The following is a 27,771-nucleotide window of genomic DNA, read 5'->3' as shown; positions in this document are numbered from 1 at the left end:
GGGTCCACAGGACATCCCAGATGACCATGCAGCGAGCTGAAAACTTTGGCTGCACCAAAATGGGAACCAGGAAGATTCCAGCTTCCCCTTGAACACTCACTTGGACACCATACATACACAAGGAAGAACACAGGTGTGGCTTTTCTCCTGTTCTTGGATTTTTGAAAGAAAGGTATCACAGTTACTACACAACTTTTGCAGTTATGAAAGCAGCAAAACTAATGTTAGTTTCTGTGGGGATCGGGATTTTGTCCTGAGTTAATCATGGATGCATCACCAGTAATAAATACATGTTATAGGCCCCTAGACAGTGTATACAAGCGTCTCTACACTTGCACACAATTTATTCAGTTCATTCATACAACAGGCTGTTAGGCTGTAAATGGATGTTGTCAGCAGTGGCAATTCTGCAATGATTTGGATGAACATATGCACAGAGGCCCAATAAAGATGATTCTTGACTTGGTACCAAAATGATAGGAAGCTCCCCTGCAAATGAGACAGTTGCCCATCATTGTTGTTTTCATGCTGAGCTGAAGGAAAAACACAAACCTGCACATTAATACAACACACTGTGCAGTGAAAACAGAAGAGCACAGGAAAAAATTCAGCTACACCCTTAGCTTTATCTTGGGAGAGCGAGTGTGTCCAGCCTATGTAGTGATGTACTGCTGCTCTTTTTAAAAGAGGGCTTGGGACATATTATTATACACGCACCCACACATATATTATGGTGCCTATACATACACACCCAAAATAGCAGTCAAAGTTTTATTTAGCAGAGGGCTAGCTTAGAGAGGGCTGCACAAACAAGCGTGCACACATACACACACACAGACACACACACACAAACACACACAGGTTGGTTACTGGGTATGTATTCAGTTACTTGTCTGTTATTATTACACTCACCAGGAGGATTATTGCCTCTAAGGTTCACTGGGCATTTTGAGGCAGGGCAAAACCGCCGCCTGTGTGAAGGGGGGGTGTGCACATTTACGGCATGCAAGCCTGTGTGCACGTGTATGTGTGTGTACATATGTGTGTGTGTGTGTGTGTGTGTGTGTGTGTGTGTGTTTGGGTGTGAGTCTGTATGTTTGGGTGGGTGTGGGGGTCCAGCTGACAGAAGGAAGAGGTCTGCCTGACTGGCTGGATTAGAGACAGAGCCTGGCAGGCAGATCATTACCTCACTGCAGTCTTAAATCTAAATTAACCAGGACTTAACTCTCGTACAAGACCTCTAATCTGCTCCACAGGGAAAGTACCGTTCACAGGCAGAAGAAGGGAAGGAGGCCTGAGGGAACTAAAAACAGCACAAGCCAACTTTATTGCTGAGAGACAGTGTGAAGCCTGGTTATTAGTTTGAAAGCAAGCTAAGCACAGTTGGGGTAGAAGGCAAAGTGGCTGCTTGTACAAAGGAATCAGTGTGAAACATATACAGTGGATTCTTTGGAGAGGGAGGTCGCCTTTCATGGATTTAAGTTATGCCACTGCATGTGATGTGACCCCGCTGCCACCAAGCTAAGTGCAACACGTTTTTTCAACTTTAACGAGAATGCAGTCATATGGAGTTCAAGTCCTTACTGTCACTTGCTAGTTTACAGTTCCTCACCATCATTTTAAAATGTATGCTGTGCATAATTGTTCTCAACACCTCCTGATTTTAGTGTCAAACCTGACTTGAAAAAACTGTCTCATTTACCAAAAAAGCTCCAAAAAACAAACAAACAACAAAAAAAAAAAGAGACATGGGAACAGACAGGGGAACTGTAGTGGACCAGTGGAGGCAGATGGAGAACACCTGGATACCCAAGTGACCTCAGCCAAGCTGGAGCAAGTCAGGTCTATCTCCCTTCTCACTGTAGAGGGGAAGATGTTCTTCAATGTCCAATACAGAAGAATGACTTCATCCTAAAGAGCGCCTACATTGACATCTAGGCACAGAAAGATGGCATCCCTGCAGTTCCAGTGATCAAAGCAGCTGAAACTGAGTGCAGGGGCCATCTGTCCATGTCTGGTGTCCAGCTGCCCTATGATGGCAACTGGATGGGCAGGGTTAGGAGCCATTCCACAGCCTTGCTGCGATAATGCCCCAAGGACGGATGCCATCTAGTCCTGGAGGAGGACCAGCAGTATGGTGGGCATGCAGCAGCAGGGAGCATGGACAAGGCGGGAGGGTGAGCTGTAGAAGAAGATATCCTGGACAGATATCTGGCAGGCACAACCCCAACAGATCAGGTTCATCCAAGTTCCAAGGTCCAAGCTGTGCGCGATGTTCTACCGAGCACGTCACATCTCCACGTCTGGGGCAGCATGTGCTCCGTGCCCCAGAAAAGGTTCACTTGAGCACATCCTCAGCAGCTGCCCAACAGCCCTGGGAGAAGGCTGCTACCGCTGGCAACATGACCAAGCGCTGCAGACAGTTGCAGAGGCCATCTCCAAAGCCGTGGCCAACAACCATGTATACGGCCAGAGGAACATCGCCTCTGTCAGGGCTGGTGAACAGCCTCAGTCTACAGCCCAGAGCAGCAGCTGGTCTGCTCACCTCTCTGCCAGACTGGGTGATGCCAGTCAACTTGGCGAGGCAGCTCAAGTTCCAGACTTACATTATGACAACTTTATTGAGGCCACAAGTGGTGCAATCATCTGTCCCTTCAAAGCAGGCACTCCTTATAGAGCTGACAATTCCCAGGGAGGACTTTATGGAAGAGGCAAATGAGCAGAGGCAATCCAAGTGCCAGGAGCAGGTGGATCAGTGCCAGAGGAGAGGCTGGAAGGCCCACTGTGAGGTCTACACTCTACTTGGCATCACTGGGGCTGCAAAAAGGAAACTCCACCATGGAGGCTGCAGAGAGGGCCTCCAGATGGCTTTGGATCAGGAGGAATGATCTGTAGGCCAATGCTGCGGCGACAGAAGCCCTAAATGGGTCACCAGAGCAAGGGTGTATGATGCTCAAAGACCCGAAACACCCGGTGACCTCAGGAAACAGCACTGCTGATGTGTCTCAGCGCATCCTAAGATGTATCAGTTTCTTACTGTGGGTGATTTAAAGCAGAGCATAACATGATGCACTCACTGATATGAAAAAAAAAAACTAATTTCAGGCACAATAAAATATTAAAACAAAGAAACAAAACCAAAAGTTTATATTTATGTTGATGGCTTATTTAACACAAATTTCTACTTCTGTGGAAATTGCTTTTCATATTGTACCAACATGAAAGGCAATAAACGGTTTCTTCTGAAGGGGAAAAAACAAAACCTAATATCTCCAACTATGCTGACTGTGTGCAGACACCAGGAGTAACGTGGAAGAAGGGGGCGACCCAGGTGATTGGAAAAGACTTAAAACATTAACAAATAAAACTAATGATTGATATTATTCTTTAATGACCACACCCTGACAACTTGGTTAGAAGATAAGTCACTACACTGGAACTGTATCAACTATATGAACTGTATCTACTGTTTCTGTGATAGGGAGTGAAGGCCTGTGCAGAATAACTGTGGGAGATAATATAACACACAGTAATATGCCTTCATAGCAGGCATGATGACTGTAAGGCCAAAATACCGAGGATTTAAAGATTTAAAACTGAGATTTAATACTATACAGAAATATCTCAATATCTTCCCCGAATGCATCATGTTTCTGCAAGGAAGTGTGTTACATTCTGGCTCACAGCAGTTCAGATTTCCATAATCTATACAATGTCACCAAAGCCTCAACTTTCATAATCCGTCACAATATCCAGGTCATACCCACTGTACTACCATACTGTGTTTACCTGACCCCTGCCCCGCTTATACAGAAAGCACAGCGCTACACTGCTGAATGGGCTACAATTAAGCCCCAAATGGGCACGAGAGAGAGAAAGAGAGAGAGAGAGAGAGAGAAAGAGAGACAGAGAGAAAGAGAAAGAGAGAGGGAGAGAGAAAGAGAGAGAGAGAGACAGAGAGAGGAGTGCTGCAGGTCTTAATGGCATTAATACCAACCACATTAATGTGCTTATGTTCTTAGCTAAACGTCCTGCTTGTTGTGTGCAAAAAGCTCAATCTCATGCCTGGCATCAGTTTGCGACGCTGATACGTTTAATTCACACACAAATATCACAACACAATGGCAGTGAATACAGAACACACACGCTGTATTTCCTCAGATGTGTCATTAACCTGTGTCCCAATACAAAGCCACAGCTGCCACTGACTGTAATTATATCAGTTCTACCGACACCAAAACAGCTATAGAAGACAAAAGGCCTGTGGTAATTATTACAGTAACACATTATTGTGGTAATGAGGCAACAGAGGGTTATATGTGATCACTGTAACAAGAAGTAATCACAAGGTAAAGAGGTAATAGGAGACATTATGAAGTAATTGGCTGTTGTAAATTTTCCTCCCCGCCCCTAAAGTTTCAATGTTTTATGCTTTGCTTACTTTTTGCAGGCAAATGTTTCAATTTTTAGATTGAAATCAGATAAAACCACTCATGAATTTTTGTTATCTGTATTTCTACCATCCACATTATTGTGGTTCTTTTCAAAAGTGGCACTTTTAAGACACCCCTAATGTAGGAGCGGCACAAATAATAATAATAAGAAAAAACAGCAAGATTCATGCTATTCAAGAAACAATAAGATTATTTCTGAAATATACAAAACTTAAATGTGATTTTTTTTTGTAGTTTGTACAATACACTACTCCATCTGGCTATCAGAGCTGACAATAAAGAGGGCTTAAGTTGTGATGCTGCTAATGCCAGGTCTTAATGGGCGGGCAGGCCCATGTGTGACCAGGTCAGCTTTAAGGAGCAGCTGCATGTACTGTACAGATAAAACCTCATTGTTTTTTTTTTTTTTTTTTTAAATTTATATCAAACCCCCACCCCTTTTCCCACTATGTCATGATGTCAAGACAGCCAGCACAGCTATCTGATCCTACAGCTGTCATCTGGGACAGCGGCAGCAACAAAACCTCCCTGCTATTAGGGATGTCACGATACCAGAGTCAGTACCACTAACAGTGAATTTCCATGATTCTCGACACCCATGTCAATACCACAGTAAAAAAAAAGTATTTAAGACTTCAAGTATTTAAAACAAACAATTAATCAACTGTGCTTAAATGACTTAAATAACTTTTTAGATTGCACAATTGCAGTATCCCGTGGCGACGTGAGAAAAATATGGAAATAAAAAATAGGCTTACACATAATTAGAAAAAGAAACAACAAATTACTTCGTTGGCACCATTTGCATGTTTTGTTTTGTGAATTTGTTATTATCCCCACACACTCCACCATACACGATTATTGGCATGGACTGGGTCCCAAGCATTAGTTCTTGTGACCTCCGTCCCTGCTATCACTCCATCTTCCACCCCTCCATCTCCTGGCAGGGAGGACTAACAGACAGACAGAGAGAGAGGTAGACAGCAGAAGGGCACTGGCCTGAAAAACTGTCATTTTAGCCAGAAGCCATGCTGTCTTCAGAGCCTGTGTGAATTAAACATGTATGGAGCCCTTACAGAGCCCTGCTATTCAGAGATACAATATGTGGGGCTGCAGAGTGTTTAGAGTAAAGAAGATGCTCAGTGTAGTGTTCACACAGCGGGCTGCTCCTATCAGCTGCATCTCTCTGGCAAGCGTCACCGGCTTTGACAAAAGATTTGAACAAGAGGGAGGAAAAAAAAAACAGGGTCATCAAAAAAGAGCAGAGTTGCTACAACTTGACCTCTTGACAAAGAAGAAGCCTACGATATACACACAATCTCTACAATTTATTCTATTTATTTGCAAAGCAAATAAAGCAATCCGTTTGAACACAATTACTAATCCAAAATAACCTCAATTCTGCAGCCATACGACAGTTTGTAGAGGCCAGATTAAGATTACAGATTAGTATTTTATCTCTGATTAAAAATACTACCGGAAAAGATTTGGCTTTGTATAACGGACCAAGATCCCTCTGCATTGCTCGACGCTTTGGCTCCACTTAAAAAACCTCTGGCACGTAGCATCTATGCACTCATCACTGGTATACACTGGAAATGGGGCCAAACACACAAACAAACACCCAGACAAATTTGCACAAAGTACCAACCTGACAGCAATGTGGCTGTAGAACAATCCTGAGTCGCTGACACTCTGAGGGAGGCAGTAACGCAGCACTTGGAGCCGATGGATATCCATTTTGGTGAAGGAAACAAGTAACAGCAGCAAAAAATCTATGGCACAAACCTGTTCCTGCGCTTCTCCATTACCTTTTAATGTCCTTTTTGTAAAATCCTCAAAAGCTATAACTCATCAAAAGCAGCATAACTGTCATGGCCATCGCCTGTGACATAAATGAAAAATGAGCGATTTCCATAAAAATGGCCCCAAAAGAAACAAACCATGGAAATGAGATTACAAACGTCCCTGTGTGATGAGTTCTTCTGTCGGTGCAAGCAGAGCCTCATATGGGCTGATGATCCATCCATCCAGCAACAAAAGAGATGACTGACTGACTGACTGACAGACTGGCAGAGATGAAGTCATTGACCAGCCTGTTGTCTGACCGCATAACAGATGAGCATGAGCCTGTGTGTGTGTGTGTGTGTGTGTGTGTGTGCATGTGTGTGTGTAATTGAACCTCTGTGCTACTGTCATATGGTTAACCCAAGGGAGATTACCTCATATCTACTGGACCCTGCCCCCCATCCAGATTCATACAGATCATACACACACAAACACACACACACACACACACACACAAATGCAGACCTGATGGACCATAAAGCGCGACTGTTTAGCGATAGAATAGAAGGGAGGGGTAGGACCCAGCCAGCTGTTGCCATAGCTACCCATACTATTGAATCACGTCAACAGTGGTCTATAATGTGTTCTGTTCTATTGATTGGGATGCCCTCTAGCTCAGGACAGATGTACTGGGCGAATACACACTAAAGCGTACAACACACACACACTCACTGGAGGAGGTGTGTGTGTGCGTGCTAAATTTCTATTAACGACCACTGAGCAACTGGCAACAGCCCCAACAGTCAATCGTTATTCAGCGCAGCAGGGTACCAATTCGAAAGTCATCAGCCTCGAATTTGGCTTGATGGACTCTCTGGCACTGGCACACACAGAACAACAGAGAAACACGCGCACACACTCACTGCGAGCAAATCTCTGTTTCCAAGGCCCAGTGTAATTTTTTTCCAGATATTTTCAAGCATTATTTATGATATTACTTCCTAAACTTGTACTATCAGATTATGCATTTTTTCCAAACATCCCAGGGGGGAATATTTTGGACATTATCCTCCTTTTTATGTCAAGGGAACAAAGTATGTGACTAATATTAATGCCCAAGCTAAAAACAGTAACACTGTTGTGTTACTGTTAAGAGAGTACCACTGGAAGCAGCTTGACTGTAACAGTCATTTCAGATATTAATTACCAAGTTCTATCGGGTTATGGATTTTAATATGACAGAGCCAGGGAAATAATTATTCTTTTTATGATGAGGGACCATGGGATTGAGGCAAAATGGAGATGAAAAAAACAAAACAAAACAAAAAAGATTAATGCCACACAGGACTTTGGAACCATAGGCTGGACATTTTTTGCTTCTTTCTCACACACACACACACACACACACACACACACACATGCAAACCTAAAGCCCAAGATTGTGCACTGTTGTTGACAGACTGCTACTCTCTGAACTCTGACCTCTCTGGTGCGCTGGCTGTGACCTTAACGACGGACCTCATCCGCCGCGGTGACAGCAAACAACACAGATGACAGAGTCACACCGCCGAGGGGCAAACTGGCACCATGTGGCAGAAAGTGCCAGCTGCGGTTGGTTAAATGAGGGTTACGGACAGTCAGCACTTGATTGGTTGAATGGGAGCACCAGTCAACACTGATTTGTTCTCGAGGCTCACATGAGGCCCGGGCCAAAGGAATTACTGATGGCTGGTCTGTCGCTGTGAGCGCCCGGCTGGACTAGAGCACACTCTCATGACAGGCCAGGCTACTGCTAACACGCTCTAAGCATGACATGAGGAGGGGATTTTCTGAGTTACCTGGAGGCGTAGCGACACTGGGCCAGCAGGCGACAGGTAAAACGCTCCAGGGCAGGTGAGCACAGTCAACATCGAACACATTACTGCTGCCAGGTAGTCTAGATCAACATCTGACCTACACTGACAATTTATACTGTTGGCTTTTAAACGGTCTCATCAGTGGTCTCAAAAAGGTCAGATAATTTTGAATTTTATTTTAAATTATAGTGGAGATCCCAAGGTTTCCAAATACACCAAATATGTCATTATAAATTACAGGGAAATGAATTTAAGTGATGTACAAGACACCATGATATTTTCTTTTTGATGCAATGATGCATCCTCAAAACCACGGCTTCTTGGCTTTGAATATTTCACTCAGTATAAGCGAGAAGATGAAAAATATGTGACATTATTCTAAACTATGGAAGAAGAGACTTTAGTGGGCTAATACATGAGTGAATATTTTTCAAATATTTTTCTGTTTCCAGGTGCACTTTAAATAATGGCTGGAAATTTGACAACTGAACAGCAGAAAATTACTATAATGACTAAAATTACACCACTTTGGTTTCATTATTATTAAAAAATTGTTCACCCACTTTTGAAACACTTATGTCAAATTAGTGGACAAACTGTAAGGATGAACTCTGCCAAGATTGTGGGCCTCTTTGATGAAAGATGGAGCAGCGATAAGTGGTCCTGAACCATAAAAGGACGAAAGTGCATCATGAAAATCTTCCTTTGTATAAGTGAGACAAAAGCTCACAGCTCCTATGGCTCCTATAGCCACAGCAAGCTCGCACTGCTCGGAAAAAAAAATCATTCCTCGAAGGAAGAGGGCTTACTGACCCCCATAATGACGTGACTTATTTATTACACACCCCTATAGATGCCAATTGGCCTTTAGGCTAATTGTCATAGATGCATATGGTTAGCAGCCCCCTCCCCCACCTCCTCTCCTCGCTCCACCCTCCTTGGTGCTCTCCTGTCACTAATCCTGATCCTTAAAGGGGAAACACCACTTCCGTTTGGAGCAAATGACTCTATAGGATACACAGCCCCGTGGGGGAGCCACGGCAGGCAGCTTAGCATGCACACATGATGTTGGGCTGAACCTTCTGACAGGAAAGAGCTGAGTGAACAAATTCCAGCCTGTTGTCATTTGAATAACTGTGATTTTCCGGCATGTGCAGCACTACATTAACCTGTGCACTTTGTATTTTTTTTAAGGAGGAGAGGCGCAAGGTGAGATGGGTGAGGGAATGAGTTAAGACTCTCACCGACTTAGGTTTGTTGACCTAATTTTTGAACACACCTTTAGGATCGGCGTCATAAATATGGAATGGCGAGAATTTCCTCTTCAACTTGCATGCTGTGCAGACATCCCTGCCCGTAATGTGTCAGCTGTATGACCGTGTCAGTATCAGCGCCCCCTCATAAATAATAAATATACTGAGAGAGACAGAGAAAGAGGGTTCCTCGTTGTTGTATTTCTGCAGTACTTTACTCGATTGCATGCTGCGAGGCGTAAAGCTCTGCTGTTATCTGCTCTGCTCCACATCTGTGTTTGAGCTTCAACAAATCACCATGTTCTGCAGTAATCTGCCAGGGCCATATTATGTAGAGAACCTTTTAGCCGTCTATCCCTCGATCATCTGGCTTTTGATAGTCCCACTCATTCACTGTCTCTCTCAATCTCTCTCTCTCTTGCTCTTCCTCTCATTCTTTCTCTCTCACACACACACATGCAATGAGTCAGATGGGATCAATCCTGTGGACGATCCAGAGCAGCTGAGCGGACGCACTGACAGACAGTGAAAAACTCATTCCTCCTACTTCCCCAGAAAAGATTGAACCAATCAGAGATTGCGGGGTTAACCAATCAGCTGTCTCTGCTAACAGCTGGCAAGAGTGATACAGAAAACACAGAGAGAGAGAAAGAGAGAAAGGGAAAGAGAGAAAGAGAAAAAGTCAGCAACTCCTAGAGGAGCTTTTCCTTTCCCCCCTTTTTCCTCACTTTCCCTCCAAGTCAACTGCATTATTCAACACCATGTAGAGCTGGAATGAAACGGAGAGCCGCAGAGAAAGTCAGAGAGACACAGAGAGGGAAACAGAAATACCAGGGTTTCTTACAGGCAAACAATGCTGCATATGCTGCTTGAAGATCCAAACACAGCAACACTCTGTGGTTACGCAGCTGAAAACGGAGCCAGGCTTTAAACAGAAACACTAGTGAGACAGGCAGCAGCATCATTACTGCACACTCCAAAGCCAGTTTTAGTCTTACTCACGCAAGAAAGAGAGAGAGTGAGAGAGAGTGAGAGTGAGAGAGAGGATGAGGATGACTTGAGATTCCTTACCCGAAGTCGTCAAGGGAATACATGTTGCAGAAGAAGACAGTCCTCTGACATGGGATGATGAAAACAGGTAGGGGGAGATTATGGAGGAGAGGGGGAAGTGTCAGCAAGAGAGGAAAGAGTGGTACACATGCTGTCCAGGGCTCTCCCCCGCCTTCACATCCTCTAAATGGTTTGAAAGTCCAGCAGGCAAACAGAGCAGACCCAGAGTCAGCATGCAAGAAGGAGTAAGACTGATAGAGAGAGAGAGAGAGAGAGAGAGAGAGAGGAGGAGGAGGAGGGAGCACAGGACTGTTGCAACGGAGTAAGGGAATGCAAGAGAGAGAGAGAGAGAACATGTGACCAGCCCAGACCAGTCACCTCGCGCTCCGCTCTGAGGATTGGAGTGCCGTCTCTCAGCCTCCAAGGAATCATTTCCGCTGGATGGAAATTACATGTTAACCTATATAGGAAACAACAACGCTGCTTATAGAACAGTGGTCAAAGCAGGGAAAAAAACGGGATGAAACTGTAATAAAGCTATTAAGTCTCGAGACAGACCAATCTACAAATTGAACATAACAGTGAGGAATGCGTGTTGGAAATAAGACAGTAACCACTGATTATCCTACAGGACAGAAAGTAACTGTATTGATTGCTTGAGCTCAGCGTGCACAAAAGGCACATTCAACTTCAAAATGAGCCACGTTTGAATATTGACCAGTGGAAGGAATACCGAAACAGAAGTAGGCGATCTTAGCTACAACGTTCTCATTCTTCCAGTGCAACATTTGTGGTTTCCTTGTGGCTTCATAAGAATTTGTCCTGAACAGTGGTCCATCTGGCTGAGGCAAACTTAGACTATTAAGCTGCTTTGCCAGAGCAAGCCAAGGTGTGGGAAACAAAGAAAGAGCATTCTAGTCTCCTAAAGATTATGAGGCTTGATGGGTTTACAAACTAGCCAGCAGACGTACCACAGGTCTAAAATCTTTTCAGCATGGAGGGTGAGATATAACATAATTTAACATTATCGTCTGTCATCAAGGCTAAACACAAGTTGGCATCCAAAATGAGAGTGCACAAGGGCCTATGACATAGCAAGTAGTGATCTGACCCAGACGTTTATATACAATATACAGTACTAAATTGGGGGTGAACTGTATATGGCATGCTGTATTCAAAAGCCTGGGAGTCTAAACAGAGAGAGAGAGAGAATAAATGCTTAGCTGGAAATGGTTTTCACAGTATTTGTCAGGGTCATTTGATACAGCCTGGCCGCCCTCCGTCAAGCAAAGAGAGGCACGATGTGGCTTCAGTGTTTAATCTGCACAGACAACAAGGTTGTTAAGTGCAAGATTTCATGCCAATGCCTAGAACACGGTGGAAAAACAGCAGAATACAACAGCACTATGCATGTAATGTTTTGTGGAGCACAATGCAGATGATTGAGCACAAAGTAGAAAAAGGAGAGTTGGAGGGAGGAAAAGGGGGATCACATGTCATGCAGTTTAGCTTATAGAGGCACCTACGCAGTGCAAATGTAATGGAAATCATCTAAAAGAATACAGCATGTAAATACAAACTCTGCAGCCAATTATGCGATCCCTTAAAAAAAAAAAAGCAATTCATTTTGAATTCGACAGCTGACTTGTGCTCATGTGTACTTGTGTCCCATTAAGTCCCGCTCAGCTGACACAGTAAACGCCACATTGCAACAGACCAGAGATTTACATTGTTATTATATTATTCATTGTTATGCAAGTGACTACAGCATTATCAGAACGGCGTGGATATATACAAGACCATGTATGATCGTAAAAGCTAGAGATGACTCTGTTTGCAAGCACACTTGGGTTGAGAATTTCAAAACTGTGCTTTGAGTTTCCTGTTTTCAAAAGGACATTTATAATGGCTTTTGAAGGTGAAACCGAGTGACCTGTTGGACTCTGTTGAAGGCTTGCAAGAGGCTGCAGCAGAGTGGGACACTTCTTGTCACTACAGCTAGTGGTGAGGTTGTGGGATGTATGGTTATAATAAATGGTGGGTATCAATGTTTTAATAAAGCCTGGGTTGAAAAATAGCCAACCCATCCTTTAAGTACTGATGATGACTATCTAGTAGGCCTTCCTGAGATATAGGCTAATGTTAAATTAATGTTATCACTGTCAGTGGGGAGTGAGGGAGCACTGGGCCTGGTGAGGCTTGCTCACGTGCAGCTGCTCTCTGATCAGGCAGCAGCCTGCAGTAAAACGCATAACTCAGCGTTTTACCTTCTGCTGGCTGGCCTCGCTCATTCTACCTTTCCTACGATGAGTCACCACAACAAGAAATCAGTCAGCATTAACCATGCCTCGCCTGCCCACCTCCGCTGTTTCTCCCCTAATTCCCTCTCAATCCCTCTCTCTCTCTCTCTCTCTCTCTCTCTCTCTCTCTCTCTCTCTCTCTCTCTCACACACACACACACACACACACACACACATTCATATCCAAACAGCAGGGCCAATATGACAGTAACCAGTCTGACAAGAAGAATACAGAAAGAACACAGTATGATGAAACTGCTAATGTTACCCAGGTCTAAAAATAGCTCAGTTCCACTCACATGTGTATACACACACACAAATCCACCACACACATACAGGCACACACTTTGACATGGTTGCACACACACATACTCATGCACACAGGCGCATGCACATACACACATGTACAGAGAGGCAGCAATGGAAGCAGTGGGGCTGAACAAACCATCTCATTGAATTAGATCTTATGTCTTTCTGCACAGAAAAAGCCCAGTCACCTTGTTGTTTCGTTGTGGAGATTTAAGACTTCCCTTTTGGGCCTGAGTCAAAGAGCAGATCTGCCTCTGGCAAAAACACACACACAGGATGGGACGCAAGCAGAGCAGAGCTGTACAGAAAAGAGGAGTCGGTGAGTTGATCCAGCTAGACTGGAAGATATGAATCTTACATGTTTACTGTCTCCCAGAAGCAAAATACTTGAGCCACTGGCTGTGGGTTGTGTGAAACAACATTTGGATCAGAATATGTAACAAAATACATCCAACAAGGGGGACAGGAGCACTTCACATAGACGGTCCAGATTAGAAAGTACATAGCTTTCTCCATTTATCACTCCATCTGTCTAATTCTATTTATTTTTCTGCCTGTCTTCAAAAGTCACATGCACGCGCCCTCCAACACACACACACACACACACACACACACACACACACACACACACACACACGTACCCACACACACACACACGCAGACACTGGTAGCTACAGTAAAAACAAGGAGTGTGCACAGTGTCTGAAGAGAGCTGTCAGAATAAATCGGAGGCCGTAAAACAGAACGGTGCAGGCTGCAGAGACACAGAGGAGTCACCACGGGCAGGAGGAAAGAAAGGTTTCATAATTAGAACAGAATACAGAGACTTACTGCTGCTGGAGAGGATTTGGGCCTCACTGCATTCTGCATACCAACATACCCAGGCAAAAGCTCAAAATATTATGGCTTGGGGGTCGATTTAGAACAGGGACTTAGAGCACTTACACACATCTTAGTTTTCCACAGACTATGGTGCATATGGGCATGGATTTGTGAAGGTATTATGGTGTAGGCCTATGTAGGGGTGTGTGTGTGGAGGGGGGGCTACGGGGGGACTGTGTGTGTGTGTGTGTGTGTGTGTGTGTGTGTGTGTGTGTGTGTGTGTGTGTGTGTGCGTGTGTGTGAGGGGGGGTCTGATAACCTGCCTGGCAACCACCAAGATAAACACCCTCCTCCTCTGGAAGTGCCTAGAATGGTTATTTGTGCCTAGACGCCTCAATCATCCTATTTCCCTCTGTCTCCACGCAGTGGGTTGATGCATCAGTCACATTCAGCTTAACCAGCATTTTACCAGGTACAGCCTATTGCTCGTGCAGAGAAATACATGATGCTGTCGTTTCCATGACAACATTATAGCCGGCCTAAATCCCGCATTCAATAAAATGGGCGTGTCCGGCTATCACAATAGAGGTCTAATTGTGGGGGGAAAAAGACTATTGGTATAAATGAATGCACCTCGTATGGGCAATGGCATTGTAAAGCGAATTGAATAGGATGGCTGTTGAGCAGAGGCCCGGTGGGTGGGCCCCCGGATGGTCAAAATATTGCCTCTATGGGCAACACAATAAAGTATAGGTTATCAACGACACTGCAATTATTCAATACATACACAGCGTACATCCTTTTGAAATCAGTGTATGGATGCAGAAGCAGACTGGAGGCAGAGGGCTGAGTGTCGGTGCGCATCTGTCATGACGCGTCAAAGCCGAGCGCATGGTGCTGGTCGCCGCTTACCTCATTTTCTTGTCTTTTATTCAATGGGAGATGATGGCACTGATGAGGCTGATCAATATGACCAGCAGTCCCTCTTTTTATCTGGGAGTGTGGAGCTCGCGATAGGCTGTGATGGACCCGCCGCTGGGCAGATAACAGCCTAGCAGCCTCCACCTTGTGTCCTACGCGTCTATAGGAGCGGTAACAGGCTGATGACTCGGATTGCTGAAACGCTAAGCGAGAATCCAAGCGTTTTCTCCCATCTGCTTTGTGCTCCGTTGTCTCTCGCCACACGCGCCGCTTATCCGTAAGTCCATGTTCACGCGATGCTCGCGGTCGGTAAAAGACGGTGAACTGTGTTTGTCGGCCGCCGCCTCCCTGTTGCCGTATTTTCTTCCCATTCGGAGTGTTTTGGTGAGGTGGAGATTTGGAGGAAAATGTTATTACAGCGTGCAGAGGAGGAGGGGGGGAGGGATCCGACCGGCTCAATGCTGCCCACTTGCGGTCAAGACGCGCTAATGCACGCCACTGACACCCCCCCCCCCCCCCCCCCCCCCCCCCCTTCCTTTCTCATCCCCTTCCTCCCCCTCATCCTCCCAAATGTGACACACTAAAGCACAGGCTTATAATATTCCTGTGGTACACAATAGTAACTGTATAGGGAGCTCATTTTACTTTATAGTATTTTTTCATCTGTCATGGTGTTACATGCTGTTCCTAATATCAGTTTTATCACAATTACTTTATTGTGGTGCATGTTTCTTATGTAAAAGATCACAAGTGTTGCTAATAAAATTGCATCTATGAACCAGTGACACAACAAACACGACTGGAGCACAATAAGACACAGCTTCATAGGAACTTTCATGTTTGCATTTACTGTCAGACAAAGTGGTAAGTGTTCAGTGGCATCCCGCGGTAAAACAAATCAGTTTACATTCACTCTATTGAGTGGTGACGTCATATCACTGTCATCAGAGGCCAAGTGGTTTTCCTGACAAGCCAGCAAAACAATGGAAATTACACCTCGTGTTAATGATAGTCATGGTCGTACTCAAATCTGTTTAATCCCAATTGTTAAAATGTCAAATAGCTTCCCTTAAAAATAAACCAGGCTTATTCATGCATCAGCACTCTTGGCCTCCTATTAACCACGAGGAGAGGTCTTAATTACTGTATAGATCTGACTTGCTGTTGCATAAAATGGAAGGTTGAAGATATCATTAACGTGAGAGGAATTTGGCTTGTGGAAAGCTTCACTAAGTGCTTAATGGTGATTTGCTTGTTCATACTGTTGATATAGGCCTGCTGTAGGTTTATCAGACTGAAGCAGTGCATAATATAAGAGACACCTATCCTCAAAGCTTGGGTAGGTTCATTTTTTTTCATCTTATCAGTGGCTGACGGTGCACCACCGAGGAACACATCAGAAGTAAACAGTTACAGTGCAACGGTCTGATCTCTACTCCTCCTTCAACCGATCTGGGCAGAGTACAGATACGGATCTGAAACAGCTTCACATGATGGAGGCGCTCACCACGTGCTTGATTTTGTTTGGTGATCTTTGCAGCTATTCCTGCCTGGGCAAAATAAATCAAGCACATCACAAGTTATTCCAAACATGTGGCTGTTTCAAATACACATGCCTACATTTTGCCCATATCTGTTTCAAACCTCTCAGTCTATTTACACATCTAGGACAACACAGGGTTTTTATTAAAAGATAAAACTCAAAAAAAAAAAAAAAAAAAAAAAAAAAAAGAAGTGAAGTCGGCAGTAAAGGATGAAGCCCATGATCAATAAATAATGATAAAAGGCGCCTTTCTGGCTATAAAGACCTGGAAGCACAAACAGTAGGAACGTCACCAAATAATATTGTTGAAACAGGTTAAATTCTTAATGCTGTACTCAGAATGTGATTAATCAGCACCATAAATTCTTTTTCATCAAACATCATGGAAGGTAACACTGTGGTAAAATGCTGGAAGCCAAATGGAGAGCGTGTGTCTCCCATTTAGCAGATAAAGGTGTGTGTGCTGGGATAAGTAACATGTTTTTGGGGGCTGGATCTACAGTATTCAACATAATGACATACAGTATGTTTCAATCCTTCATTTTAGTTGCTGTATCTAATGCAGATCCCAATTTATGTGCGCTGACTATCTAGTTAGTATTGGCCAACACAAGTAAATCATTAATGGTTGAATAATAATTGAATATATTAGTTATGGTCAATAGCTCTGTATGTTTTAGCGAGGCAGGGTCATGCCATTGTGGCTGAAAAAGACTCATTCTGATATGTCTTTGTTAATCATAATAATAACAGGGACTTCAAATCCTGTTTGACTAGTGCTTTCCTGAGTTGTTAAATATAAAATAAAATAAACTTCAACAATTAGAAAATCACTATGTTCTGCCTGCTGAATCTTTCCATACACAGTTTTTGTTCCACTGCTCTTGGATCATCCAACTACGTGTTGGGAACCACAGAGAATATGCGAGTGATTCATCCTCTTCATGGCAATGATATTCAGGCTGGAATGGTTCTGATAGGCAGGAAAATAAACCTCTTCAGTCCAGAGTCTGTAGCAGGGATGTTCACAATACAAGAACAGTGAAAGCCAATCTGTACAGTTGCAGTTGAAAGTCAGAGCCTTTGGTTCTGTCTAGTTGGATTTGATCCGTTTGATTTGTTTTGTCTTGTATCATTGGCATGCACAGTGAGTGAGAGAGAGATTTTTTTTTCAATATGTAGAGTGGAAAAAAGAAAAGGAGCAATATTCTGATTTACTGTAATTCAAGCAACCGCACTTACACCTCCAACGCTTCATCTCATTTGGGATCTGAGTGCAGAGCAGGAACAAAACCTTTTGGACAAGGTTCCTGCTCTGTCGAGTCACATTTCACTTTTGCTCAGCTCTCAGTTCAGTTCAGTTCAGTTCAGTTCAGTCATGCTTGATCCACTGTTTGAGCGTCTGAATTAATTTACTTTGAGTTTGGTTCGGTTCAGTCTAGTGCAGTTCACTTGGTTCAGCTGAGTCCCAGCGCATGGTAACAGTAGGTGGCCGACGGTAAATATTTCTGTCCCAAAACTCAGACTATCCTCCACTGCATCACGCTCATATCCTTCCCTCCTGTCGACACCAGAAAACTGTCATCATACAGGAAGTTCACATTGGTCACGTGACTGCTGTGGCCGCCATAAACATGGCTGGGAGCCTGGAACAGAAAACAACAGAGACCGACAAGAAAAATACATTTAATACTGATTTAAGACTGATTATTATTTATTTATTTATTTATTTATTTATTTATTTTTACCAATGTTGATTAGTATTTGAAATACACACACTGCAAAAACCCCTCCATCTTAACAGGCCATTTAGTTTCATTCAGGCATGAAACAAGGGTAATAAGTCAGCCAGTGGGATGAGATAATCCCACTTATTTCCAATGCTTATAAATTTATTTCCAGAATTTTCTTGAACCAAGTGTCATTTTCTTTATACTTGTGTGCGGATCTGCCTTATTCTACCTCTTTTCAACATCATTATGCTTTTCCCAGAAAAATTGCTGAAACATGTGAAAAAGCATTGGAACCAAGTGGAATTATCTCATCCCATTTTTTCACTAGTTTTAAGAAAAACACGATTATAGACTAAATGACAGAGATTTTCTGCAGTGAATAAATTCTACAATTGTTAATGCAGAATATTTGTGGAGGAAAAGAAATGATCAACTTTATTATTGCTTCACTTTTCCATAAACTGTAAGCAGACATGTGACATGAGCTTACTCTTATTCTGTATGAGGCAAATATTGACTGTTACAGATATGACTGTTTTTCTCATTAGTGCAGCGTCTCACCCTGAACTGTGAACAGGGATATGAGAAGAGGTGAACCTTCCCAAAATCGTCTCCGGTAACCAGAAGGCTCTTGTCATTGGACCTGCACACAGCGTTGATGTCGGTCCCATCTGAGCCGTCGGGCCACAAGCCTGAGGAACAGGAGGCAATGATGATGTCTGATAATGCTGCTGCATGTATGTACACACACACACACACACAGACACACACACACACACACACACACACACACACACACACACACACACACACATGTAGAGAGATGCGCAGAGAGCATATTCACTTACCAAATACCTGGAAGGCCAGAGTACAGGTGCAGGTGGCCCAGGGGATATCTCTGGTGGTCTCCACACTCACCACCTGTTTACACACTGATGGAATCCCTAGGAGACCAATGAAACAAACACACACACACACACACACACACACACACACACCGTGTTTTAGCCAACTTCACGTGTCAGTGGTGTAGCATGGACTTGCTCTGATCTTGACAATAAACCGTGATACCAAATCATGGTTGACTGGCTATAATCAGCCTAAAGAGCCATGTGCACAACACACTTTCCTCACTTTACTGTTGATACAGTTGATATGAGTCAGTGCTCAGAACTATTAACAGTGATTTTTAGCACTGACTGATTCTCAGCACTGACAGTTTTGCACAAGGTCAGTGTCTGGTGATTTGCAGAAAGCACCAACTCTGAAAAATGTGAACAGTAAAGAAATTGACAAGTTGTGGAATTTTTAAGCGTTGCTGTCACGTGCGCTCATCAAAATGCTGCGAACATGAACTCCTCTGTAGCTGCTCAAATTTAAACCAGTGTGTGCACTAAAAACTCTTCTGAGTAGGTGACAGGGAGCATACTTACAGTAGAGTATCTCATAGTCTCCTGAATTTGATACCAGGTACTGAGAGTCCACCGACCAGTCCAAATGGGTGATGAAGCTCGAGTGACCCTGAGACAAGACACAGAGGGATGAAGCTGCTTCAGCTGCACTCACAAACACACACAGCAACACACATAATAACAACTCTGGCATGGAAACAATATTGTGGTTTTTCAAGTACCTGAGATAAGCCTACAAACTCTGATTTGATTCAATATAGCAACCCTTAGTCACTCTGTTTATTGTGTATACACAGCAGTGTGTGACTCAGCTCTATACCATTTTACAGTGAGTGCTTCTCTATCAACACACACACACACACACACACTGAAGGCAAAGTGTACTGAGACGAGGAGAGAGCAGAACCAAATATAGGGCCGAGGACGGAACTATATATAAAGTTGATGAGGGAGGAACTTCAAAATAAGGGCGCTAACCGATGAGGGGGGACTATAAATAAAGGTGCTCACCGAGCACTTCCCCACTCGGCTGTATTTCCTCCCATTTTCCGCCACAGCATAGATGTAGATGTAGTTGTCATGGGAACCGATGGCCAGGAAGTTACCGTCTAGATAAAACAACAGGACAGGAAGTTTGGTGTACAGGTGGGTCATCTGAGGTGATTAGATAAAACCTTTTCAGTCATTCAGTCAGTTACAGGATCCAGCAAGGCAAAACAAATAGACTGTGAGCACAACATAATATAACATTAAAAAAAAAAAAAAAAAAAAAAAAAACAGTGGAAAAAAACACATAAAATACAATAAACCAGAAAATTAGATGCAACATGTAAACATGGAAAGGAAAACATATTTTGGTGTCATTCAAATTTGTTATGCAGACTGTATTGTTTAGAAATATGGAGAGGAGTATGGATTATTAATGCAGATGTTACACATCCTGATTTTGCTGAATGTCTCAGTTATTTTTTAAATATGGATTACAAAATTGGAATATCATCAATATATAACAATGACAATGATATAATGATGATATAGCAATATGAGGTGCAAATCTGCATCATATTTACATCATATTTAGGTATACGTGGTGGCAGTATGACACAAACAAGAGTATCTATGTGCCTGCAGCTCAAATATCACCACCTTTACCCCAGATTACCACTTTAGTGAATAGTGAAGGTAAAAGCCTCTGAAAAAAAGCACCTGTTTTATTCTTTTGCACTGGAGCTAGTAGTGCTAGTAGTGGAATAAATGACCACTTATCATTAAATAACCAGAATGTTTTTATATTTAATGGTATAATTAATGAGAAGTGCTGGAAAGTATCCTCCTGTAAGGGGCATGCTCACACTGGGGTGGTCCTGTTAGATGTTTGCCCTGATGCTTTGAGAGACACGTAACACCTCAAATCATGACTTGTCTTGTGTGCTGGCCTGTGTTTGATGCCTGTCATCACCTTGCTTCGCCTTAAGCAACAGCAACCACAGCAATGGGCACAAATTCAGCATTTTTTTGTTTCATCATTGGCACTTTTTTCTTGGCATAAATACATGCTCTGTGCTGCAAAATTTCCAGGAAACTAGAGAAAGTATAGTCCATGAGAGACTGACACCAGCTGTGGACATACCTGTCCCATAACGCATAACAGACAGCTGCTCGTTTCCGTCTGTGTGGACTGTGACCAGATCCTTAGTGTCAGTGTCCAGCACCAGCCACCTGTGGGATTAATAAAATGATGAACAAATAATCTGGATACTTATCACTTCAACATAATTTAGGTCTGTATAAGATGCCCACGGCTGTAGCATCAAACATTTATGATGTATTCGACTGAAAGTGTCCGACATGTTTAATTGTTACAGTGACTGTAAAACTGTGTGGTGATGGGATTCCCCTACCTGCCCGTCTGTGTTCCTATGGCAACTACAGCTCCAGAGGGGTGGAAGCCTGCTGATTGGGCGGCGTCCTGTCGGAAACAGGAAGTAGAGGGTGTTTGAAGTCAACATTAAAACGACAAAAGGACAGGATTCGCCAAATTCACCCACAACAGAAACCAGGCATACAGTTCACTGTATCGTCTACTTGCTTGCAGACTTTGACATCATTCACATCTCCCTGGTTGTTTCCACTCAAAATCTACATTTTAGAAGCTAAATTACACTTGTTCCTTTCATTGATATCATATCAATTAATAACACAGTGACCAAATCATTGTCTTCTTTGCATTTTATGTAATTCTCATAGCTGTCCCCAGGGGGCAGTGTTGACTATACTTACTTCCATGTTCTTGGTCCAGATGGGCTGATGGGAGCTGGAGTCCCAGAGGCTGACCTGCCTGTCGTAGCCACAGGTTAGGAACTGGGGCTTCCAGGGATGGACCGCCAGACCCCACAACTCATCAGTATGGCCCTGGAAAGAGGAGCAGCAATGTTTGTTTGTTTGTTTGTTTGTTTTCTGAAATTCTAGTCTTCAATTTCTGTTCTCCCTTCATCTGCTGCAACATTACAGTGTTTTAAATTGAAGCTTCTTATTAATGTCTATTATCCTGTGAGGAGTGAAGAAAAGACAAACAGCTAGTGCAGCGATTGCACGGCTATATTTGGGAGGTGCACCCACTTGTGTTATGGGCGTGAATTCTCCGTCCAAACTGCCTTGCAACACAAAGTTCTTTGTGGTCCCGATGAGCACGCTCTCCCCTCTCCCCTCGGCCACCGTCCGGATGGGACCAAACAACTCGGGAACCTGATGGAAGTGAAGATAACCACCTACATCAATGGGTCACTTTGTGCCACGGTGCATTTTCAGAGTGTTCAGAGAACTTTTTTCTTTTCCCAAGTACACACTGAAATAATCTTTGGCGGTAAGAATCAGCCTTTTGAGAGCCAACCAGGGCTTATGTGATCATCATTTTCACCACTTAATATCCACGAGCCCCATCCAGAGCACAAACCTGCCTCATCATCTGTATTATTTATGATACGATGCCGTGTTCTGCATGCAGAGTCCGCCTCTCCGGGCAGCCGTGCAACTGATAGTTAATGTGTTAGAACGAGACCTACTTTACCACAGGGAGCTAGATCTGCAGTTATGCATATTATTTATATTAGCAGACTGTGATGTAGCTGGTGAGGCCATTAGGATGAGCCTGCAGCCATACATTAAACCTCATGCCAGCTTGCAATTAAATCATTTTTAACATCGGTAAGACTCCAATTTGTGATCAGCCTCAAGGTTGCAAGTCAAATTTTTCATTTTCATATGCAAGGCCATGTGTTAACGCCTGTAATTCTGTATGCTTCACCCATTCTTATTTTCTAATTTTAGCATTGAATATTTGTTTTTTGGTTATTCATCTGCACAGTGTAAAAAGCCTGAGGGATTTGTGTTCCTTTTCCGAAAGTGGCGGTCAGCTTGAACTGGATCCCCTCACCTCCACCGTCTGTATCTGCTGGTAGGCGCCGTCCCATGAGATGAGCCTGCGGTCCTTCCCTCCAGACACCAAGGTGCCACTCCTCAGCATGCACAGAGCAAAGATGCTGCCCTCATGAGCTCCTTGGATGACTTGGCTGATCCGGTTTGTGCCTGCGTGACACAGAAATACACAGGATAAAACAGGATGAGACGAGACGGGACGAGGGGCTTCATTCTGAGACAGCGTCGGACATAAAGGCTTGAGGAGGGGGCGTCAGACAGGCCGAGAAATAAAACTACAGATTGACTGCAAGAGAGAGAGAGAGAGAGAGAGAGAGAGAGAAAGTGAAAGAAATCATATCATAGAAGAAGCAGAGGATGAGATGCAGATATTTCTTCCATGTGGTCAGGAGTGGTTTCTCACAAGACCAGGCTTTGCTCTATTTTTGGCGTGACCCTGCCCTGCCCCCGTCCTCCTGACAACTTTAATACAATGGGACGTCTTAGAGCCTCTGACCACAAACTTAACATGTAGACACACACACACACACACACATGCACCTTTTGATTCCTTTAGCATTTTGTCTTTTTTGCCCCCTCGTCTCACTCTTGACTGAAATGAAAGCTTTGAAACCTTTACAACTTCATGGATTTTTCTCACCTTTCTCTCTCTCTCTCTCTCTCTCTTGCTGAAGCGTGCAAACTTTAAACTCTGTCAGCATCAACCTTGCAGATGTGCTGGTGTGTGTGTGTGTGTGTGTGTTTGTGGTGACAGTACCTTTCCCCCACACCAGTATATTCCCACTAGAGTCTCCAGTGATGGCATCACCGTTTTCTGCAAAAGTCACACACAACACAAACTTGGGCTTCTCCTGTTTCTGCAAGAAACAAACACACACATGGTTTGGTTTACTTGTGGGATTCAGGCAGCAAGGTCCAGTCAGAGAACACACACACACACACACACACAATTTATATTTTCACTGATTGTCTATGCATTTTCTCCATACACAAGCACTCCCATCATGTCACAGATCATCATGGATGTATTCATTCTGCGGCTCCAGATTTATTATTTTAGGAATGAAGGTAACAGAGTTTGTCTTGTGTTCTACCTCAAACAGTCCTTGTTTCTTGACCAGCATGCCTTTCTCCAGGCTCCAGAAGTAAAGATGGGATTTGCCACATGTCACTATGATGTTGCTGTCGGTTGGGTGGAAATCGGCTGCAAACACCGACTCGTTGGAGCACTGCCGGCAAACACACAGAGCAAGAAGAAAACAATTAACAAGCACTTCATAAAGAGTAACCACGATGTTATCCATGATACCTGTCTCTTTCTCACACACACTCTGACACACACCTTGACCTCAGCTAGTCTGTCTTCTCTCTGCCAGTCCCACACAGATAGGACGTGGTCGTTGGAGTCGTCTACAACACACAGCGTGTTCCCTCCATTCTAAAAGGCCAAAACAGACACAAGTCCGTGTTTATTACCTGGAAAACTGTTAAAAAATCAACAAACATGCCATAAACATAACGTAGAGCAATTTCAACAAAGCCAGTTCATGAAATAGAGTCACGTACGCAGCCAGCGTCGAGTGTGTTTGTGAGAGTTTTCTTACCGACTTGGAGAAAGCCAGGCAGACCAAGGCTCTGTCAAAGAAGCCTGCGCCCAGGACGTGGAGGGTGTTGAGGCTGACAGAGTCCCACACGCGCACATGAGGGGCTAACTGCTGCCAGGACACACACACACACACACACACACACACACACACACACACACACACACACACACATTCATGGGCATAGAACCAGGGAGATACATCATCAGCATGACACACTGTAAGGGTTAAGCATTGCTCCAGTGCACGCTGAATTCAATGAATATGTAAGTGAACAATGGGTGAAGGTGCTGCAGTTTCTGCCAGCGATGAAACCTTATTCTGTGTATTTAGCAAAATTGTCTGAACCAGCTGAGCAAACATGATTCCTTCAGGGAAATGACAGAAGCATTTTTCCTATAATAGCCTCTGTATTTGAAACGTAAGATAAGAGAGGTTCAAATGTTTCCCGTCAAAATGATAAAATATCAATAGAAGACCTCTTACTTTGCCATCAGAAGAGGTGCCTGCCACCTGCCCGGTTGCTATGGTGATTTTATCGGGGTGGACAGCCAGGCTGGTGAACAGAGAGACAGAAACACAGACAGGAAAACAGTTAAAAGGCTTTCAACATCAAACGGGCGATTTGAATAAAGATGAGGAGCGAGAACGTGCACACAGCACATGAAAGGCAGCGTCTTTTGAGGCTGAATAAGATATTCACTGGAGCTATTACATGCTGTGGATATTAACGTATGGGCGAAGATGGATTCATCTTCTCTGGTGATGCAGTAGAGCGACGCTCCTAAGTTGTTCTGACATTTTATCTGCTGCGATTCGTCCTTTGATCCGTAAACCAATCTGTGCATTATTAATTTGAACCTGAGTTAACCCCTGAATGTGCCACCATGGCCGTGTCTGTTTAAGGCTTCCAGGCTCTCAGCAGCCCAACATTTTCTCTTACAGTCACACTTTTATGCTTTCACACACATGCCTGCATGCTGACATAGAACACCCGCCCACACACACACACACACACACACACACACTCATACACGTACATGTGCACAAACACACACAGCAGCCGAGTACACCTGTTTACCTCAAACCTTCCCTGATTATAGTGGAGCTATCCTGAGGAGGGGAATACTGAACAGGCAAACCTTGGCTCTGACTGTGTGTGTGCTGGTTTTGTGTCAGGAAAAAAAATGTGGTGATTACAGTGAGCCTTTGAAAGAGCTCCTGAAAAAAGATCATTTACTTTAAATCCACATCACCATATTCAACATTTTAGGTGATGCACATTCATTTATAAGTGTTACAGGTACTTTATGAGTTCATAATAGCTTACAATGGCTTTTCAGATTTACTTTTTAATATGCTTTTAAGGTCTGCGCATGCTGTATATGTGTATATTATGATATCTTGCTCTGTTTCCATGTGTCTAGAACCAGCATGCTGTGTGCTATGTGCATTGTTACATCCAAAAGCATTGTTTGTATATGACCAACTTTTTTTTTTTTTTCATTTTAGAGTTTGACATCAACTCAAAACTGCAAAATAAATAAATAAATAGATAAATAAATAAATAAATAGATAGCTATATAGATATATACTACAATCATTTTTGGTTTGTGAAGTTTCCTATCTGTGAAACATCAGAATTGGTGAAACTGATTAGAAACTGACAAGATCTTACGTATTTTATTAATAACATCCACTTTACTGACATAATCATATATTGCTATCATTGCCCCCCTATTCCTCTGAAAAGCCATCTCATTACACTGATTCGGGTCCAAGTCATTTCCACCATTTTGGAGAGCTCTGGCACTTTTGATACTTTTTGCAATATTCTTACAGTTTAAGTTTTGTCCTGTGGGAGAAACATCTGCCCCGGTGTGTGAGGGGTGATGTTTGGGGACTCTCCCTGTGAGGAAACTGACAGGAATGTGAGGCCCGCTGCTCCTCACAGTCAGAATAAGAGACCACATGCAAAGGCAGTGTGTGTTTGTGTTTGTTTGTGTGTGTGTGTGTGTGTGTGTAACAGTGCAGCAACGTTTGTGTGTGTGCATATGAGTGGATGTGCAACATGTCAGCCTCACCATTTGATATCGTCTGTGTGTCCAGTGTAGTGTCTCTGCAGCTGCTCGTCCACGTTGTACAGGACCACCACCGAGGCGATGAAATACACCGTTTCCCCAGTGGGCAACAAATAAAGGTTGGAGCGGCAGTCTCGGCCGCGGTACCCGTAGCTGAGAATTTAGATGGTCAAGGAAAAAAAATAAAGTCTGAAGGGTGAAAAGATCAAGAATGAATGAGAAACGGTTAGAGATGCTGATAAACCTTCACTTATAAAATGCTGCTCTATAATTGAATAAACTGGCAACTACAAATAAACACTGACTGCGTGATTGCAGTGATGCAAGATCATTTTATCTACCATGTGGATTTTTATATCTAACCTTTTCATGAATCCAAATATAATCTACTGACGTGTAACTCAATTTATAGTGGATTTAAGACACGTTGCGTAAGCCTGCATCTATATAGCTGTAGATTTTGCTCTTGCCGTGGACAAAGCTTATTTGAGTTGGGACTGTATGAGTGTGTGTGTGTGTGTGTGTGTGTGTGCATTGCCATTTTCAAAGTGAAGATAAGACTTGTGTTTTTCTCCTCAGATTCAATTTCATTTTTTCTTTGTTTTCTCTATAGTGTTATCCCTTTGGGTCTCTGCCAGACTGAACAACACATTCATTCATTCTTTCATCTTTCTGAGAGAGAGATTCAGAGATAGGGAGGCAGAGATACAGAGAAAGAAAACAAGAAATAAAGCAAGGACAAACGAAAGCGAGCAAGCAAGCGAGAAAGAAAGAGAAAGAAAGAAAGAAAGAAAGAAAGAACAAAAGAGGGAAAGAAAGAGAGAAAGAAGGAGAGGAGTGCAAATACACATGAAGCATCCTAAAAATAAAGGAGCTGCTGGCTGGATGTGCCTCAGTCTGCCAGCTGTGTTCAGGTTATTACTGGCTGCTTGCTGCTGCGGCAGCCCTGTGCACTGGAAATGATCATCTGAGCAGACAGATCTACTCTGACATGCAGGGGAGAGGAGACGACACATCCATACCTTCCCCTCTCAAACTGCATCACAGCCCAATCTGGATTTCCTTTCCAGAGAAAATCACTTTTCAAAACTTTTCAAACCAGAACTGTACTTTCTTCCCCCCCCTCAAATGAATTCCTGGTGTGGATTTCTGTCAGAGGTAGAATCTTACACTGCATAAGACAGAGACTTTAAAACTTTTCCATGTTTCA

General features: G+C 43.4%; 2 protein-coding genes across 10 annotated transcripts in view; both read right to left on the bottom strand.

Moving 5' to 3' along the window:
* The window catches only part of evla (Enah/Vasp-like a), a 38,589-nt gene extending 23,392 nt beyond the window's left edge, over nucleotides 1-15,197 (bottom strand). The window contains exon 1 of one of the 2 annotated variants that reach the window (XM_030044361.1): nucleotides 14,745-15,197. In XM_030044361.1, coding sequence (XP_029900221.1) covers nucleotides 14,745-14,749 — 5 coding nt within the window. In that variant the 5' untranslated portion in view covers nucleotides 14,750-15,197. Of the gene's footprint in view, nucleotides 1-6,105; nucleotides 6,195-14,744 lie in introns of those variants that run through there. The other variant, XM_030044362.1, reaches the window with a different exon arrangement.
* Nucleotides 15,198-15,581: 384 nt separating this feature from the next.
* eml1 (EMAP like 1) overlaps nucleotides 15,582-27,771 on the bottom strand; it is a 45,262-nt gene continuing 33,072 nt past the window's right edge. For 5 of the 8 annotated variants that reach the window (XM_030044355.1, XM_030044354.1, XM_030044356.1 and 2 more), the window contains 16 exons: nucleotides 26,565-26,714; nucleotides 24,967-25,036; nucleotides 24,481-24,591; nucleotides 24,219-24,314; nucleotides 23,971-24,105; nucleotides 23,634-23,733; nucleotides 22,875-23,026; nucleotides 22,061-22,186; nucleotides 21,722-21,853; nucleotides 21,343-21,410; nucleotides 21,072-21,160; nucleotides 19,952-20,049; nucleotides 19,463-19,550; nucleotides 18,878-18,973; nucleotides 18,591-18,721; nucleotides 17,817-17,942 (listed from right to left, as the gene is read on the bottom strand). In XM_030044355.1, coding sequence (XP_029900215.1) covers nucleotides 17,817-17,942; nucleotides 18,591-18,721; nucleotides 18,878-18,973; nucleotides 19,463-19,550; nucleotides 19,952-20,049; nucleotides 21,072-21,160; nucleotides 21,343-21,410; nucleotides 21,722-21,853; nucleotides 22,061-22,186; nucleotides 22,875-23,026; nucleotides 23,634-23,733; nucleotides 23,971-24,105; nucleotides 24,219-24,314; nucleotides 24,481-24,591; nucleotides 24,967-25,036; nucleotides 26,565-26,714 — 1,768 coding nt within the window. Of the gene's footprint in view, nucleotides 17,943-18,590; nucleotides 18,722-18,877; nucleotides 18,974-19,462; nucleotides 19,551-19,951; nucleotides 20,050-21,071; nucleotides 21,161-21,342; nucleotides 21,411-21,721; nucleotides 21,854-22,060; nucleotides 22,187-22,874; nucleotides 23,027-23,633; nucleotides 23,734-23,970; nucleotides 24,106-24,218; nucleotides 24,315-24,480; nucleotides 24,592-24,966; nucleotides 25,037-26,564; nucleotides 26,715-27,771 lie in introns of all 8 variants that reach the window. The other 3 variants (XM_030044360.1, XM_030044351.1, XM_030044353.1) reach the window with 2 other exon arrangements.

Source organism: Myripristis murdjan, chromosome 22 (assembly GCF_902150065.1).
Source record: "Myripristis murdjan chromosome 22, fMyrMur1.1, whole genome shotgun sequence".
NCBI classification, from domain to species: domain Eukaryota; kingdom Metazoa; phylum Chordata; class Actinopteri; order Holocentriformes; family Holocentridae; genus Myripristis; species Myripristis murdjan.
Note: the sequence above shows the minus strand (reverse complement) of the source record. Positions and strands in the feature narration are given on the sequence as shown.